This window comes from Aethalodelphis obliquidens, unplaced genomic scaffold, assembly GCF_003676395.1.
Source record: "Aethalodelphis obliquidens isolate GAN/ISIS:26980383/991018 unplaced genomic scaffold, ASM367639v1 scaffold20, whole genome shotgun sequence".
NCBI lineage: Eukaryota > Metazoa > Chordata > Mammalia > Artiodactyla > Delphinidae > Aethalodelphis > Aethalodelphis obliquidens.
This window is the reverse complement of record NW_020837964.1, coordinates 19,257,777-19,276,929: the sequence shown is the minus strand read 5'-3', so window position 1 is coordinate 19,276,929 and position 19,153 is coordinate 19,257,777. Positions and strand designations below refer to the sequence as shown.

Genomic DNA, 19,153 nt, shown 5'->3' with positions numbered 1-19,153 from the left:
CACTTTACAAATACTGGAAACTGAGGTTCAGAGTTAAGTAATTTGCCTCAGGTCACACAGCCTAGGCAGTTTGCCACCTAGTGTCTGTTTTCATTTGAACTATTATTCATTTCAGTTCAATGGTTGTTTTTTAAACTTATGCTAATAGTGGGCAAATTTTTTTTTTAAGATTAATATTGTAATATTGATGTTTGTTCAGCCTCTATTCATATAAAACATTTACCACAAGAAAAGGTATCCCAGTGATTAGGGAAATGCCATTAAAGATGTCTATAGAGATTTAGCAGTTAGGTTGACAGTTGTACCTACTAGTACCAATCATAGGAAGTACTGTAATTTTTATCTCTAAAGAATCTAAGCCCGTAATCATCAGGGGAACTAGCGGATAGCTGAATCAACTAATGCTTTAAACAAATTGCCCAAAAATGTGAACCCCTTGCTTTCAGATGAAGACTATGCTTGGAAACAAATTATGCTTAAGAACTTTAGTTAGTAAAATAAAACAAACAAAAAGTTCTCTGATTTCAACAAAGAAGAGTTTACATTTAGATGATGAAAAAAATTTTTTTTCCAATGCTTTTTACTTATTTCTTTCATATTTTCCCTGGGGAAGAGGGACATGGTTATTTCCATTTTTTACTTGGGGGAAATATAAATTGCTCAGGGGCTACACAGAATGAGACTGTATTGAAATGGTTTTAGATTGTTCTGTCTGTTGAGCTGTGCCATCCAAATCTTTTATAAATATTAGATGAATACTCTTTTGTTATTGTCAGAATCAGTTCTCCTAAAGTCGGGTTTTAGAAAATGCATATTTTTTTAATCATCCAAGGTTTTAGAGAGATGAGAAGTAGTCACATCACATGCTAGTGTATGGTTTATCAGAGGAGAGACAGTCCCAGGTGCATTTTTCTTTTCAGTAGGAAGGTATTAACATTTATTTGTATTCACTGTGCAAGTGACTGGAATTTGGGAAACTGGATAAAATAGACACCTATGGGGATGAAAAGGTCTGTATTTTTTAAGCTGAGCCTTTCCTGAAACTAGAATTTTTGTCTCTGAGAGAGAATTCTGCTAAAAACCATAATGGAGGATATTGTCTTCATCTTATAAATTTTGGTTATTAAAAAGCACTTGAAGTGATATTTGGTTAGTTTATTCATGATAATGAGCTCCTCCCAATGTGATATATTGTGGAGATATTTTCACTTCCAGTCATCTCCAAGTGCATTTTTAACATGGGTTTTGGAGCATAGTGTTTCTTTGAGCAAGAGAAATCAGGAAAAATTAAAATGTCTCATTTGCACAACTTTAAATTGTGGTATGCTCCAAAATTCAAAATATTCAGCTCTTCAGTGATTTTCACATTTAAAAATACAGGTTTTTAAATACAGTGATGGTGGCTTCTGGTTAGACATTAGCAGTGCACTATACTAACGTCAGCAAAAAATGACCTGAAAGAAAGTATTGATTCCATGTCTGATTTTATATTTAAGCAGCCAATGGCAAATGTCCTCAAAATGGAATCAGATGTTTGTAACTTAATACTTAAGAAAAATGATGAGTGCATGTTTTTTTACTTTTAAGTAATCTTGGTGCTGCCTGGCTTAAGACAGAAACTGATGTAAAAATAAATGACTGCCTGCATAATTTATGTAATGTCCTGCTCCTGATCCTGTTTGTATTGATTTTTCTAAAAGGCTTTTGTGGCCACAGGAACCAATCTGTCTCTCCAGTTTTTTCCGGCCAGCTGGCAGGGAGAACAGCGACAAACACCTAGCCGAGAGTATGTCGACTTAGAAAGAGAAGCAGGCAAGGTAGGAAACATTTCTTTGCAATTTGAAATACTGTGGATTGTTTTATTATTAGAGATTATCTGGATTTACATTTTAATAAAGAGATCACATGTCTGATTATTCAGGCATATGATCAGATTTGTTTTCATTCCGTATTATAAAGATATAATACAATTTTTAAAAATCACATTTTTTATATAATTTTATTGCTAATTTCATGTTTATATCATTTGCCATAGAAAGTTCTAGCCCTTAAAGAGAGTAGTGTGCTTTCTTACATGTAACATTTGAAACTTAATTCCTTTGAAGTGTTGACAAGAAATTTTTTGTTCTACTAAAATGTGTGTGACTATAGTGTTGTAAAAAAAAAATGAAATTTAGAGAAAAATGGGAAAAGCCTCTGTAGGCTTAAAATTTAATAATATTTGGAAATAGTTTATGGGTAGCTTTCTACTTCTGTTAATATAGCAAATTTAATTTTGAGAAAAACAATGTGAAGATGTTAACTTGGAAATAATTTTTTTGTTTTGAGGAAAAGCTTCTGGGAAACATAAATGTCTTAAAATTATTATGTTGGAAGTTTAGGTTGAATATATGGAAAATGTAGTTGGAAATGTTTAAGCTGAGAGCCATATTAAAATCTAAGTTAAATGTGTTTATGATTTTGATGAAATGTTAATGAATAATATCTTGGATTGGTTCATCTTTTAATGTGGAAATTGACTTCTTGAAATAAAATATTTAAAGAAAAATTTTTGACCTCATTTTGTACTCAGTATTTCTCCTGTTTCCTTTGCAGTGTATTTCTATACCTATTTTTATTAACTTGCTAAATTACTTTTCTAAGTGTCATCGTGAATAGTATAACCTATCACTTTATTTGCAAAACATAAGGAACATCTAAATAGTCCTTTGAGGAACTTAAAAGATTTTTGTATTGAACTGTATTAGGAAAAGGATTTTCTTTTTATTTATTGATTGAATTTTTGAATTTTATTTTATTTTTTATACAGCAGGTTCTTATTGTTATCTATTTTATACATATTAGTGTATATATGTCAATCCCAATCTCCCAATTCATCCCACCACCACCCCCCCTGCGAAAAGGATTTTCTTATTTTGTATATATACAATGAAGAGGGGTTTTTTTGTGTTCTTTAATTTTATTTATTTATTATTTTTAAAAATAAATTTTATTGATTGATTGATTTTAGTTGTGTTGGGTCTTCGTTGCTGCACATGGGCTTTCTCTAGTTGTGGCGAGCGGGAGCTACTCTTTGTTGCGGTGCGCAGGCTTCTCTTGTTGTGGAGCACGGGCTCTAGGCACACGGGCTTCAGTAGCTGTGGCACGTGGGCTCAGTAGTTGTGGCACATGGGCCCTAGAGCATAGGCTCAGTAGTTGTGGCACACGAGCTTAGTTGCTCTGCGGCACGTGGGATCTTCCCGGACCAGGGCTTCAACCTGTGTCCCCTGCATTGGCAGGCGGATTCTTAACCACTGCGCCATCAAGGGAGTACAAGACCACATTATCTTTGGACTTAAGCCATTGAGATGTTTTCAGTTATACGATCAACAAGAACAAAAACGTTAGATGGCTTATTCTAGAATTTAGAGGTTTTGTTTTCAAATATATCAGGAAGAGTGCTAGAACTGATGTAAGAAACTTATATTTTAATACTTGTTTTATAATTTTTTTTCTGTAAAGGGCCAGAGAGAAAATATTTTCAGTTTTGCAGGCGTATGTTCTCTGTTGCAACTACTCAGGTTCGCTGTTACAGTGTGAAAGGAGCCATAGACAATACGTAAACAAATGAACGTGGCTGTATTCCAGGGATGGTAATGCTGGCAGAAATCTGTATCTTTCCCTCAGATTTAAATCTGTAAATGTTTGTGCATAGATGATATATTTCTCAAATATAATTTTACCAACACTTGTACTACGCCAGTAGAATCTAGGGGAAAAAAAATTTAATGAAAAAAAAAAACCCTGCTAGTATATCACTCTATACCACTGGGATAAATAAGTACTCCAGTGAATTTAGAGAAAAGATAACCCATGTTTTCTCATCCATAGAGCTCAGGCTACAGGGTCTCTTATTTCTCGTCCTCCTTTTTTATGATGTCTTTCTGATAACCATTAACGTTTATTTCTGTGCCCATAGGACTAAAAGCAAAGCAAATTGAAGGAATTTCCCTAAATGTTAATTATTTGCCTCTGCTCCTTATATTGGATCCAAAATCAGTGTCTCTTCTTCCACATACTCTTGACCTTGTTACATCCTAAGGCAGCTTAGTTCTCTTCCCATTCAAACCCAGCTTTGAGAAGATGAGTGGTTAAGCCTTTCAAGTTAGGTATAATTAAGTCCTGGCTTTGTATACTACTTCATTTATTACTCTATAACTTTGGACAAGTTATTTTATCTTTATGGTCCTCAATTATAACGTGAGTTTAATACATATCTCCCAGGGTGGCCGTAGTGATTAAATGAAATAGTGTATATAAAGTGCTTAGCTCAGTACCTGACACAGTTACTCAAAAATTCATTCAGAAGTTCTTTGTTGAACACCTGTTATGTATACTGAGTGAACACTGTCCTGGGCACTTGAGATGCATCAGTGAACAAAACAAAGATCCTGCCCTAGAGGTTGTTTTATGGAAGGAATGGAGTAGTGGGCAATATGCATAGTACATAAGGTATGTAATATGTTACAGAGTGGTAAGTGCTCTGGAAAAAAAGGAAAATTAGAGTAAAATAAGTGTTATCAATGAACAGGAATGTCCGTAATTTTAAATAGGATAGTCTGGGTAGAGAAGGTCATATTTGAGCAGAGACCCGAAGGAGGTTAGGGAATGATGAGCCATGCAGATATCTGAAGGAAAGATGTTCCATACAGAGGACACAGCCTTGTAAAGGCCCTAGACTGGGAGCTTGCACAGTGTGTTTGTTAAACAACAAGCGGGCCGGTATGGCTGGAGTAGACTGAGTGAGGAGGAGAGGAGTAGGAGAAGAGATGAGGGAGATGTCAAGGAGCCGGTTTATGTGACTGTGGGAGACCATGCAACAACGTGGACTTTATTCTGAGTGGAGTGGGAAGTAGTTTCTGCTTTTTGAGCACATCAGTGATATGATCTGCCTTAAGTTTTGAAAGGATCACTCTAGCTGCTGGGTTAACAACAGGTTTAGGGGGCAAGAGTGAAGCAGGGGGACCAGTTGGGCTATTGCTTTAGTCTTGGTGAGAGACTAGGCTGGTAGCAATGGAAGTGGTGAGAAGTAGTCATAGTCTGGATATATTTTGAGGTAGAGCCAACAGGCTTTGCTTATGGATTGGATGTAAGGTGTGAGAGTCAAGAATGACTCCAGGGGCTTCCCTGGTGGCGCAGTGGTTAAGAATCCGCCTGCTAATGCGGGAGACAAGGGTTTGAGCCCTGGTCCGGGAAGATCCCACGTGGCATAGAGCAGCTAAGCCTGTGTGCCACAACTACTGAGCCTGTGCTCTAGAGCCCACAAGCCACAACTGCTGAGCCCGCGAGCCACAACTACTGAAGCCCGTGCTCCTAGAGCCCATGCTCCGCAACAAGAGAAGCCATTGCAATGAGAATCCCGTGCACCACAACGAAGAGTAGCCCCTACTCGCCACAACTAGAGAAAGCCCACGGGCAGCAACGAAGACCCAGCTTAGCCAAAAATAAAATAAATTAATAAATAACTTTTTTTAAAAAATCTTTAAAAAAATGAATGACTCTGGGCTTTCCTGGTGGCACAGTGGTTAAGAATCCGCCTGCCAATGCAGGGGACGCGGGTTTGAGCCCTGGTCTCGGAAGATCCCACATGCTGCGTAGCAGCTAAGCTCGTGCGCCATAACTACTGAGCCTGCGTGCTGCAACTACTGAAGCCCACGCACCTAGAGCCCGTGCTCCACAACAAGAGAAGCCACTGCAATGAGAAGCCTGGGCACTGCAACAAAGAGTAGCCCCCACTCACCGCAACCAGAGAAAGCCTGCGCGCAGCAACGAAGACCCAACGCAGCCAAAAATAAATAAATAAATAAATTAAAAAAAAAAAAGAATGACTCTTAACTTTCTGGTTAGAGCAGCTGGGAGTATGGGATTACTGTCATCTGAGATGAGAAAAGCTGTGGGTGGAGCAATTTTGAGGAGCAGTTTAGGATATGTGAGTTTGTGGTGGTAGCTTGTTGCAGCTTCTGTTTTCTCACCACCCACCCTTAACTTCTTAAGTTATGGCACTGCTTTTTCATAAGTGACCCTTTGCTTATCTCAAGAGTTCGGTGGCTTTTTTTTTAAAATCAACTTTATTGAAGTATAGTTTACTTACCAAAAAATGCACCCACTTTAAGTGTATAATTTGAGTTTTAACAAATGTGCACACCCATGTAAACACCACCCACAATCCAGATAATGTTTCAGTCCCCTCGTGCCCTTTTACAGGAATCTGGGAGTGGCTTGGCTGGGTGGTTCTGGCTTAGGGTCTCCTAGGACATTGCAGTCAAGCTCTTGGGGCTGTGCAGTCTCTGAGGGCTTGGCTGGAGCTAAAGAATCCCCTTCCAAGCTCACTCATCACTTTTGGTCAGTGGCTTCAGTTCCTAGTCACATGTTCCTCTCCATAGAGAGAAAAAGAATGAGGTCACCCTGCTTTTTATGACCTATTCTCTGATCACTTGTGTCTTCTCCTGTTCATTAGAAGTGAGTCACTAAGTCTAGCCCACACTCAACAGGGAGGGGGGTGGTTTATTCACAAACATGAGAGGAGGCTGGGGTCATTGGGGCCATCTTGGAGGCTGGCTACCACAATGTTCACTTAAATTTGATGAATTCAGAAAAAAATTAGAATGCTAATAGGAAACAGAAGCTCCATAGTCTCTTTCATTTGAAATATGGCTTTATGATCTAAGAAAGTGGTCTTAGCAAAACCAGTCCTTTTATTCATTCTTTCTACCTTTGTGTTTGTAGGAATATTTTCAAACCAAGGGTCTTCAGTAAGGAAGGTCTGTTAATGGATAACTGACCATCAAGTCAGAGCATACAATTTTATAATCTGTCTTTCAAATATATTTGAAACTTTTGCACCCAGGTATCTAGTGAGTTGTCTACACTGACTCTTAATAAGGGTCTTTCTTAGAAGAGGTTTAAAATAATACAGTATAGTGGAAAGAGCTCTGGATATGAGTCAAAAGACAATCATAACTGGTTTCCTTACCTGTAAATGGGAATCAGAATGTCTTCCCTATTCATATACCTCATGTGAGGATTAAATGACGTACCAGAATATGTGAAAATGCCTTTTAAATTGTAAAGCCCTATCCAAAGTTAGGCTATTTGATGGGTTTGTAGGGTGAGATTATAGATAATCAAGGAGTTTTACTGCTGTAGAGTGCCTTAGGTCAGCTTCACTTCCGGTAGCTCTACTATGTTGGGAGACTGCATCTTTCCCAAGTGGTCCATCCTGGTATTTTATAAACCTAAACAGCCAAAATGTTTATAATTCTTCCTTAACTTAAACTGCTTTCCTCTAATTTAGCTGTCAGAAGACAAGGGATGCAACAGATAGAATTGAAATCATTCTTATGTTAAATTTTTGTAGACCAAGCAACACCCAATTCATTTGATCTTTCCTCTTAGAATTTATTTCCAATTGATTTTTATTTCAAACAAATGCAGATAATTATGGTTGACCATAAGTTATTAGTCTTGAGTAGTCAGAGTAATGGTTTTTGTATGCATTGTGTTTTTGAAAGCCTCCTTAGGTTTTTAAATTAATGATTGTTTATGCTTACTACATGATCCTAGTTTGTGAGCATGAAGCATATGAAAACTTTATAAACTGAACAAATGAACTTTATAGTGCTATTGTTTACCATTTTTTCTATGGAAATTGAATATACTATCTAGTTTTATCTAGATATATCTAGAATATACTGTGTGGTCCCAGAAAAAGCAGTTAAACTTTATATGGTTGTTGCATTGCTATTTATACCTTATGATTTTAATTGATAGTCAGGTAATGTTAATAGCAGACATTGGGAGTAATTATAATGTGTATGGCGTTAGAGTAGGTACTTTTAAACATTTTTGATGTTATGTGTTTTACTTTTTTTGTCCTTTCTGAACATTTATACTTAAAATGAAAATCTTTTATCATTCATTTTCATCAGCATAAAATAACAAAGCAAAATTTAACAGCATTTGATTTAATGCATGAGGACAAACTCTTGTTTTAAATGTCTTCAAAGGTCTGTGACTGCTGCTTCTGGAGTGTTTTGCTTACTTGCTTGCAGGATCTTTGTCCCAAAATAAATATTGTGTCTGTTTATATACCATCCACAATTTGGCAGAGTTTAGAGGACTCCTTAATGTTAGCTTTGAGAAATCCGTATTCAGGCTCAGCAGCAAGTTCCCTCTCCTCCTTATACAGCCCAGTCACTCCAAATAAAAGATATCTGTGGTAACGCTTCGGAATGTGGTTTCCCCAAGAGAAATTGAGGCAACTTTACAACTAACTTGTCAGATCTAGACTTTAAGTATTTCAATTCAACTAAAACATGAAGTATATTTTCCAGCACTTAGTTATCAACAGTTCAGTGCATTGAAATAAGTAATCTGGGCTTTTAGAAAAGTTTTATTTCAATAATTTTTTAAAATAAATTTATTTTATTTATTTTTGGCTGCATTGGGTCTTCGTTGCTGTGCATGGGCTTTCTCTAGTTGTGGAGAGGGGGCTACTCTTTGTAGCGGTGCACGGGCTTCTCATTGCAGTGGCTTCTCTTGCGGAGCACGGGCTCTAGACGCGTGGGCTTCAGTAGTTGTGGCACACGGGCTCAGTAGTTGTGGCTTGCGGGCTCTAGAGCGCAGGCTCAGTAGTTGTGGTACACGGGCTTAGTTTCTCCGCGGCATGTGGGATCTTCCCGGACCAGGGCTCAAACCCGTGTCCCCTGCATTGGCAGGCGGATTCTTAACCACTGAGCCACCAGGGAAGCCCTATTTCAACAATTTTTAAATCCAAGAAGAGTTGACTGACTTCATGAAGAAATAATAATGTTTAAAAATGAGAATATCATAGTACCTTCCAGTTAGAGTTACATTAATTTTCATATATGGTAAATGTACCTCTGAAGTATTTGAAGATGATGTACTCTTTTTTTTTCCCTCTCTTTTTTCTCCCAGGTTTTTTGAGATATAATTGATATACAGCACTGATCTCTTCCCCTTTTCTTGAATTGCATTATTTGCCTAGATTTACCTTTTAATGTAAAGATAACATTTTAGTCTTGGCCATATCTCAATTATATATTTCAAGTTAGAGATGTCAGAAAATATGTCTGAGAGAAACATCCTTAATTCTTTCCCTTTTTGCTTCTGTTTCCTACCCCAGTATTTTTGAATGATTAATTCAAACACTGCAAGGATAAAGACTATTGAAATGTTCAACTAAAGAAATCAGTTTTTGAGAAGGGCTGCTGTATCCCAGCTTTACTGCTTCTCATTTTCTTTTGTAATTTTTTTTTCAATTGTCATTATTGAGATATAATTTATATACAACAGAATTCACCTATTTAAGGTATATAATTCAGTGACAAATGTGTACAGTCGTTGGTGTGATTACTACCACAATAAAGATACAGAATATTTCCATAACCTCAGAAAGTTCCCTCATGCCCCTTTGCAGGCAGTGTCATTTCAGGTAACCACTATCTCCTTTCTGTTACATACTATTTTGTCTTTTCTGGAATTTCATATAAATGGAATCATACAGTATGTAGTCTTTTGTACTTAGCAACTTGCTCTTGAAATTCATCTGTATTGTGTGTATAGTAGTCCATTCCTTTTTATTACTGAGTAGTATTCCACTGTTTGGACTTGTAACCCTTTGTTTATCCATTTACCAGTTGATGGCCATTTGAGTTATTTCCTGTTGTTTTGGCTACTCTGCTGCTTTGAACATTTATATACGAGTCTTTTATGTAGACATTTGTTTTCATTTCTCTTGGGTAGATATATAGGACTGAAATTACTGGGTTGTTTCATGAGTATACCTTTTTAAGGAACTGTCAAACTGCTCTCCAAAGTGGCTGTACAGTTTCACATTCCAACTAGCCATGTACGAAAGTTTCAGTTACTTCACGTCTTTACTGTCGGTAAAGACTTTGTACTGTCGGTCTTTTTAATTTTAGACATTTTAGTGAGTTTGTAGTGGTATCTCATTTTGGTTTTAATTTGCATCTACCTAGTGACTAATGACGTTGAGCATGTTTTATGTGCTCGTGTGCCATTTGTGTATCTTTGGCAGTGTCTGTTCAAAACTTTTGCCCATTTTTTGATATCAAGTTATTGAGATGTAAGCATTTTTTATGTATTAAATACAAGTTCTTTATCGATATTTTTGCAATTGAAGTTTTATTATGAGTCTGTTTTAAAGTAGAGATAGCCTTGACTGCATATAAAACATTGTATTAGGGGACTTCGCTGGTGGTCCAGTGGTTAAGACTCTGCGCTCCCAATGCAGGGGGCCCCGGTTTGATCCCTGACCAGGGAACTAGATCCCGCATGCTGCAACTAAGACCCGGCACAACCAAATAAATAAATATTTTTTAAAATAAAAAATAAAATATTTATTTAAGAAAACATTGTATTAGGAAATATAAATACAGATTCTGTCAAAACTGCTATAATGTAAGTGTAATTTTGGCTTCTGTTGTGCCTCTCTTAACTTTCTCTCATTTGTAAACTTTAATGCTGCCTGGCTCATAATGTTGATAATCTTGAAATTAATGGTAGTTCCTTCAAGAGCTTGATGTATTTTTCTTTAAGTCTTTATTGATTGATTGATTGATTGCCGCGTTGTGCGGCACGTAGGATATTAGTTCCCCAACCAGGGATAGAACCCATGCCTTCTGCATTGGAAGCAGAGTCTTAACCACTGGACCTCCATGTTTGGGTTTGTTTGTTTGTTTGGTTGGTTTTTTTGAGCTTGTGTTTTTATTTTGTTTATTATGGTAAAATACACGTCACAAAAAATTTACCATTTTAACTGTTTTTAACTGTACAGTTCAGTATCGTTAAGTATATTAAAACTGTTGTGTAACCGTCACCACCGTCCATCTCCAGAACTTTTGTCATCTTCCTCAAACTGAAACTCTGTACCCATTAACCATAATTCTCCATTCTCCTTTCCCATGCCCCCAGCCCCTGGCAACTGCCATTCTACTTCTGTCTTTGTGAATTTGATTCCTTGAGGTACCTCTTATAAGTGGAATCATGTGGTATTTGTCCTGTTGTGACTGACTTATTCCCCTTAGCATAATGTCTTTAAGGTTCATCTGTGTTGTTTCAATATAATGGGTTTTTTTTATATATATAAATTTATTTATTTTATTTTTGGCTGTGTTAGGTCTTTGTTGCTGCGCGCAGGCTTTCTCTAGTTGCGGCAAGCAAGGGCTACTCTTTATTGTGGTGCGCCGGCTTCTCTTTGTGGTGGCTTCTCTTGTTGTGGAGCACCGGCTCTAGGTGCGCAGGCTTCAGTAGTTGCGGCACGTGGGCTCAGTAGTTGTGGTTCATGGGCTTAGTTGCTCTGCGGCATGTGGGATCTTCCCAGACCAGGGATAGAACCCGTGTCCCCTGCATTGGCATTCTTAACCACTGCACCACCAGGGAAGTCCCTCAATGTAGTGTTTTAAAATAACCTTTTTCCTGACAAAAGAAATAAGAAAAATTTGGAAAACACACTTTTAGAAAAGATATAAAAATCATCCATAACCTACCTCTTAGAAAACCATTGTTAATGTTTTGTTATATTGCTGTTCTTATTTTTTTCTGTGTATATAAATTTTAAAGTAAAAATTTTTCTATTTGATATAGCATTTACTTTTTATCTTTGAATTTTCTGCACATCTTATTGTAGGATACTTTTTTATCTGACATTAAAATATCTATATCTTTCTGATCTTACTGTTATTAACTATCAAAGAATAGAAAAATCAGAAATAGATACCTTTGTATAAGAAAGAAGCAACAAAATGATTATCAGTGTTAATTTTTAGAATAAAAAGATGAGAAATATGGACATCGATGTACCTAACGAGCACACATGTGTCTTCATCCATCTAGGAAATCTTTGCAAATGTAGGAAACAGTAGTCAGTCAATACTGTACACATGGCAATCATATGAAAAATCTTTTTCTCTCCTACAGGAAACTTTGGGCATTCTAGTAAAGGCGTTTTGGTGGGCAGAAAACGTTTATTAACTACGTCTGAATATATGGGACTCCCTTTGCTCCTGTGTACTCTAATTTCCTCATTTAAGAATTAGAATAATAATAGCAAACAGTTCTGTAGCACTGGCTATGTGCCAGGTACTGTTTTAATTGCTACATAGATAACATAGATTGATACTTTTATGATCTCCTTTTTACTGAGAAGAAAGCATTTGTAAATTTTAATGCTATTTAGCTTGAGCAGACTTAGAGACTGTATTTATTTGATATCACTTCTTTGATACTTAGTTTTCTACAGAATATTAGAAGCCACAGACTAGCTAGCTGTGTTCTTCATGTTATAGACAGTGATTTGGTGGGGAGTTTAATTATTGTTACCTTCTTTTATGAAAGTATACAAAGTAAATAGTTGGAAATTATTATCTACTATGAGCTTTTCAATTTAGGCTGGGCCTTCTCAAATTGATGTGTATTTAGGAACCAAGAATTTAAAATAACACTTAAAATGTGCCTTTTGGCAGTGTAACTGTGCTTTTAGGACTCTGATACTTTGCTGTGCTGTACTGTGTGTCCTCAGCAGGAAAGGGTCAAGTCTGGGAATGGTTGGCAGGTTGTTTTTACAGGGGAAAACTTTTCTTCCATGTATACAGTCAATACTAAGCCCTTCTGTGTTTTAAAACTTTAGATATGAAGGCAGATTAATCTTCAGATTAAAACAAAAGGGTAGGGCTTCCCTGGTGGCGCAGTGGTTGAGAGTCCGCCTGCCGATGCAGGGGACGCGGGTTCGTGCCCCGGTCCGGGAGGATCCCACATGCCATGGAGCGGCTGGGCCCGTGAGCCATGGCCGCTGAGCCTGCGCGTCCGGAGCCTGTGCTCCGCAACGGGAGAGGCCACAGCAGTGAGAGGCCCACGTACTTCAAAAAAAAAAAAAAAGGTAGGGCTTCCCTGGTGGCACAGTGGTTAAGAATCCGCCTGCCAATGCTGGGGACACAGGTTTGAGCCCTGGTCTGGGAAGATCCCACATGCCACGGAGCAACTACGCCTGTGCACCACAACTACTGAGCCTGCCCTCTAGAGCCCGCGTGCCACAGCTAATGAGCCCGCAGGCCACAACTCCTGAAGCCCACGCACCTAGAGCCCATGCTCTGCAACAAGAGAAGCCACTGCAATGGGAAGCCCTCGTACCGCAAGGAAGAACAGCCCCAACTCACCACAGCTAGGAAGAGCCTGCGCGCAGCAATGAAGACCCAACGCAGCCCCCAAAAAACAAAAACAAAAGGGTAGCCTAGGAACATGTGACTGCAGCATTTCCATTAGGAGAATTTAGATGTTTTCAAATAAATAAAATATTATGCCCATATTAAATGATATATATATATATATATTTTTTATTTTATTTTATTTTTTTTGTGGTTCGCGGGCCTCTCACTGTTGTGGCCTCTCCCGTTGCAGAGCACAGGCTCCAGATGCGCAGGCTTAGCGGCCATGGCTCACAGGCCCAGCCGCTCCGCGGCATGTGGGATCTTCCTGGACCAGGGCATGAACCCGTGTCCCCTGCATCGACAGGTGGACTCTCAACCACTGCGCCACCAGGGAAGCCCAAATGATAATTTTTAATAAGTGTCTGGCCTCACTTGCAGAGTATTGTTTTAAATAATGGCCCTTTGGGAAAACCCTTCTAAATTTTTTGAGGGTGTTGCTTATTCCAGCTTTTCAGTCCTGGCTTGCCATCCCTTTGCTATCCAGAACATTGCTGCTGGGCCATTTTTTCTTTTCTTTTTTTTTTTTCCCCCCGGTACGCGGGCCTCTCACTGTCGTGGCCCCTCCCGTTGCGGAGCACAGGCTCCGGATGCGCAGGCTCAGCGGCCATGTCTCACGGGCCCAGCCGCTCCGCGGCATGTGGGATCTTCCCGTACCGGGGCACGAACCCGTGTCCCCTGCATCGGCAGGCGGACTCTCAACCACTGCACCACCAGGGAAGCCTCATTTTTTCTTTTTTTAATTGCAGTAAAGTTCATGTAACATAGAGTTCACCATCTCATCCATCTGTACAATTCAGTGGTTTTTAATATATTCACAATGTGCATCACCACTATCAAATTCAGAACGTTTTCAGAACTCGACCATTTAAAATACATTTTGACAATCTACAAACTAGCTTTTATGGTGATCACCACCACTAGTACTAGATGATATATACATTACTACTTCTCTTAATCCTGCGCTATAGTGAAATCTTTTATTTGATATTGGAACACATTTAATGATAACTTGACTTTACAGCTGAGGAAACTGGGGCCTAGAGAGGCTAAATAAATCTTTAGTAGTCATGTAATCTGTTTCCTAGGTAGAGCCAGGATCGAGACCCAGGTCTTTTACCCAAGAGTCTGTGTTGTTTGCAGTTTACCACACTGCTGCTAATAATCATTAGGTAAGTGGCTAGAAACTCCACATACCACTTTCCAAAGTTATTGAATATTTTGGCCCACCAAGTTATTCTTCCTTTTAAAGTGAATATTTTAATATGGTCATTTTCGACCTCATTTGATGACTTCAGAACAACCTTTAACTTCCATCTTTTTCCTTTCAACCTTTAACTTTTCTTGAATTGTTTTTCTAACAGAGTGCCAATGATATTTGTGATGATAAGCTGCTGGAAAACTACACATAATCAATTTTTTGTGTTAATAATTTGGTAAAGTCAGCTGTAATACTTTTAGAAATAATTCTTAACAGAGTTGACTCAGAATGGATTACAATAAATAGCATCTGCCTCTTTTATTTCATTACCTTTTTTTGGTCTTAGTTAAGGAACAAAGAATTTTATAACTTAATTTTGTATGTTTTTCTCTTGAAATTGTACCTCTTGGGTCAGAACATTTTAGGACTCTCTTAAAAATGCCTTCCAGTGCGGGGGACGCAGGTTCAATCCCTGGTCAGGGAACTAAGATCCCACATGCTGGGGCAACTAAGCCCGCGCGCTCTAGAGTCTGCGCGCTCTAGAGCCCGTGCACCACAACTAGAGAACCCGTGTGCCACAACTAAGACCCAGTGCAGCCAGGTAAATAAATAAATGTATTTTTTAAAACGCACTGTTTACTTTGAATCACAGAATGAAGATGGCAGAACTAGTAAACTGTCTATTTTGGGTTGGGGGTGGGATATTCATATAATATATTCTGAAGTCATGTGAAGAGTTCATGTCATTTATTGTTCTAGATAGTTAAGGATTTAACCATGAAATTGACTGTCCAGTCTCTATTTATTTTTAGGGAAATAATCTATTTTTACATGTCCTGAAATACTTAGGAAACATTAATAATGCAGTCCATTAATGCACCTGTGGTTTGGGTGAATGTATAGAGTTATGAGATTTGGGTGTTAGCTTGTACCACTTACTGGCTCTGTGACCTTCTGCAAGTGAATTATTTAATCTCTCAGTTTTAATTTCTTCTTTTAAACTTTTTCTTCTTATTGGATGGTTGTAAACGTCAGATAGGACTTGGAAAAGTTTTGAGAGCTGTAAAGAATTTTTATAAACCTAAAGTGGTAATGCTTGTTAAACCTGAGTGAAAAAGTACCAGTAAGAGAGAGTTAAGAAATGAAGGGAGCTATATGGAGCTGTTTTGGGGTGGGATAGGGACTTCTTTAAGCAAAGTGAGTTCCAAGTAGAGGCTTGGAGTTGCGGAGAATCCAGAAATAGCATTCAGGGCCTCACAGTGTTATAGTTGATGGTGGTTTGTGATGCTTATGCTAACATTACTTTTGTATACAGTGAGAAAGCCAGCAGGAATTTTTGTTGTTGTTATTATTATTTATTTATTTATTTTGGCTGCACCAAGTCTTAGTTGCAGTGGCCCTAGTTGCGGCACATGGGAACTTCATTGTGGCATGCGAGATTTTTAGTTGTGGCATGCGGACTTCTTAGTTGTGACATGCAGACTCTTAGTTGCGGCATTTGGACTTCTTAGCTGTGGCATGCAGACTCCCAGTCGTGGCATGTGGAGCTTTCAGTTGCGGCATGCAGACTCCTAGTTGCGCATGCATGTGGGATCTAGCTCCCCGACCAGGGATTGAACCTAGGCCCCCTGCATTTGGAACACAGAGCCCTACCCACTGGACCACCAGGGAATTCCCAGGAATTTTAAATATACCTCCATGAAGGACAGTTTTGTGTAAGAATATAAATCATATTACAGATTACCAAAGTTTAGACTAGACTAAAAATCTAAGGTTTTTTCTACTTAACAAAGCCATGTATATCTCAGAGTATGAATGTTGTTGGTGCATGAGCATCTTCTCAGATGGCTCACAGAAGGAATGGCTCTTCCAGACGATGGACCATCAGTGTATCTAGGTGGAGCATTCTTCTGAAAAATGATGTTTAGTGAAAATTTGCAACACATGACATTAACTCTGTGGGACTGTACAATAAAACCAGTATAATATTTCAGCATACTTTTTGTGTTGTAAAATTTAATACAGTGATTTTTATTGTCACTTAAAATACCTTATAAAATGTCCCAAATTAGGTGGGCTATTTCTGCATATTTTACTTTTTAAATGTTTGTTATTTAATGCATTTTCCCCTTAAAAGCTAGTCATGTTTTCATTTGTTAAGTGATCTTATGAAAGAGTAGATAAAAACATATGTATGGGGACTTCCCTGGTGGAGCAGTGGTTGAGAATCCACCTGCCAGTGCAGGGGACATGAGTTTGAGCCCTAGTCTGGGAAGATCCCACATGCCGTGGAGCAACTAAGCCCGTGCGCCACAACTACTGAGCCTGCGCTCTAGAGCCCGTGAGCCACAACTACTGAGCCCGCATGCCACAACTACTGAAGCCTGCACGCCTAGATCCCGTGCTCTGCAACAAGAGAAGCTACCACAGTGAGAAGCCCGCGCACCGCAATGATGAGTAGCCCGCGCGCAGTAAGGAAGACCCAATGCAGCCAAAAATAAATAATTAATTTAAAAAAAAAACATATTACGGTTTTAGGAATAATAATAAAAGGAACATCCATGTGATGTCTAGTAGGTAGCCACTAGCCACATGTGGCTTTTTTTTTTTAGCAATATTATTATTTTTTTAAACATTTATTTATTTGGTTGCGCCAAGTCTTAGTTTGCAGCAGGTGGGCTCCTTAGTTGCAGCTCACTGGTTCCTTAGTTGTAGCACATGGGCTCTTTTAATTGTGGCAGGTAGACTCCTTAGTTGTGGCATGAATGTGGGATCTAGTTCCCTGGCCAGGGATCAAACTCAGGGCCCCTGCATTGGGAGCGTGGTGTCTTAACCACTCCACCACCAGGGAAGTCCCCACATGTGACTATTGAGCACTTAAAACGTGGCTAGTCTAGTTGACACGTGCTGTATGTGGAAAAGTACACAGTGAATTTTGAAAACTTGGTACAAAAAAAAGAAGCATGTAAGATATCTCAATAATTTTTATATTGATTACACATTGAAATAATATTTTAGATATATTTGGTTAAGTAACATTACTGGGATTAATTTTACCTGTTTCTTTTTAGTGTTTTAAACATGGCTGCTAGAAAATTTACATTTATATATGTGAGTTGCATTTGTGGTTCCCATTATATTTATGTTGGATAGTGATGCCTTAAAAAACTTCACAGTCCTATTCCCCCCTCCACAAAAACTTCTCACTACCTTGATTAATATATTTACTTCCTTGCTTTTCTTTATCATCTTGTTCCTATGGATGTATTTCTAAACAGTGATTTGCTTAATTTTGAAAAACTGAATATAGCAAGCACAAACTTCATGGCAATGTAAATAAAGGACTATAATGTCAGTTCAACATGAAAGTTCCTAGGAGATAAGCTGAACAAAATCTCAGTGTTACTTCTGGATTCAGCTTCCTGGCGAATTTTAAAAGCCTCTGGGGAAGTTTGTGAGCCGAGTCATGAGTAGGTTATGGAAAACCTAGGGCTCATTCTGGATTTGGGGCATCTGGCACAATGTGAGCCATTGTTCACAGTATGCTGGAGGTCTGGAGGAAATAATGATCAGAGGAAGTGGGCTGCTATATATTTTCTGATTCTAGGTTCACCATGAACTGCCTCCTTTTTACATGAGTTTTCCCATAACTCTTTTTATTTTATAAAACAAACTCTATACCCATTAAACAGTAACTCCCCATTCCTCGACTCCCCCTTCCCCTTTGTTCCTGGCAGCCACCATTCTTCTTTCTCTGTGGTTTTGACTACTCTAAGTACCTCTTATAAGTGGAATCATACAGTATTTGTCTTTTTATGACTGGCATATTTCATTTAGTATAATGTCTGGAGATTCACCATATTGTAGCATATTGCAGAACTTCCTTCTTTAAAAGGCTGAGGGCTTCCCTGGTGGCACAGTGGTTGGGAGTCCGCCTGCTGATGCAGGGGACACGGGTTCATGCCCCAGTCTGGGAGGATCCCACATGCCGCGGAGCGGCTGGGCCCGTGAGCCATGGCCACTGAGCCTGCGCGTCCAGAGCCTGTGCTCCGCAACGGGAGAGGCCACACACAACAGTGAGAGGCCCGCGTACCGCAAAAACAAACAAACAAACAAAAAGAAAACGAAAAACAAAGGCTGAATAATAATATAGACCACATTTTGCTTATCTATTCATTCGTCAGTGGACATGTGGGTTGTTTCCATGTTTTAGCTATTGTAAATACTGCTGTTACGGACATGGGTGTGCAAATATGTCTTAAGAGACCCTGCTTTCAGTTCTTGTAGGTATATACCCAGAAGTGGAATTGCTGGATCATATGGTAATTCTTTTCTTAATTTTTTGAGGAATTGCCACATGTTGTCCCCAGAAGCTATATTCTTTTTTTTTTTCTTTTAAGTCTTATATCATGTAACTTTTCTTTTTTTCTTAGAATTTTATTTTTTTATACAACAGGTTCTTATTAGTTGTCCATTTTGTACACATTAGTGTATATATGTCAATCCCAATCTCCCAATTCATTGCACCACCACCACCACCCCACCACCACTTTCCCCCCTTGGTGTCCATACATTTGTTCTCTACATCTATGTCTCTATTTCTGCCCTGCAAACCAGTTCATCTGTACCATTTTTCTAGGTTCCACATATATACGTTAACATATGATAT

The 19,153-nt window shown here is 38.5% G+C and overlaps 1 protein-coding gene across 4 annotated transcripts in view; it reads left to right on the top strand.

Annotated features, from left to right (window-relative positions):
* The window catches only part of CBFB (core-binding factor subunit beta), a 60,195-nt gene that overhangs the window by 3,464 nt on the left and 37,578 nt on the right, over positions 1-19,153 (top strand). For all 4 annotated transcript variants that reach the window (XM_027119670.1, XM_027119669.1, XM_027119667.1 and 1 more), the window contains exon 3: positions 1,701-1,817. In XM_027119670.1, the coding sequence (XP_026975471.1) occupies positions 1,701-1,817 (117 nt within the window). The remainder of the gene's footprint in view (positions 1-1,700; positions 1,818-19,153) is intronic.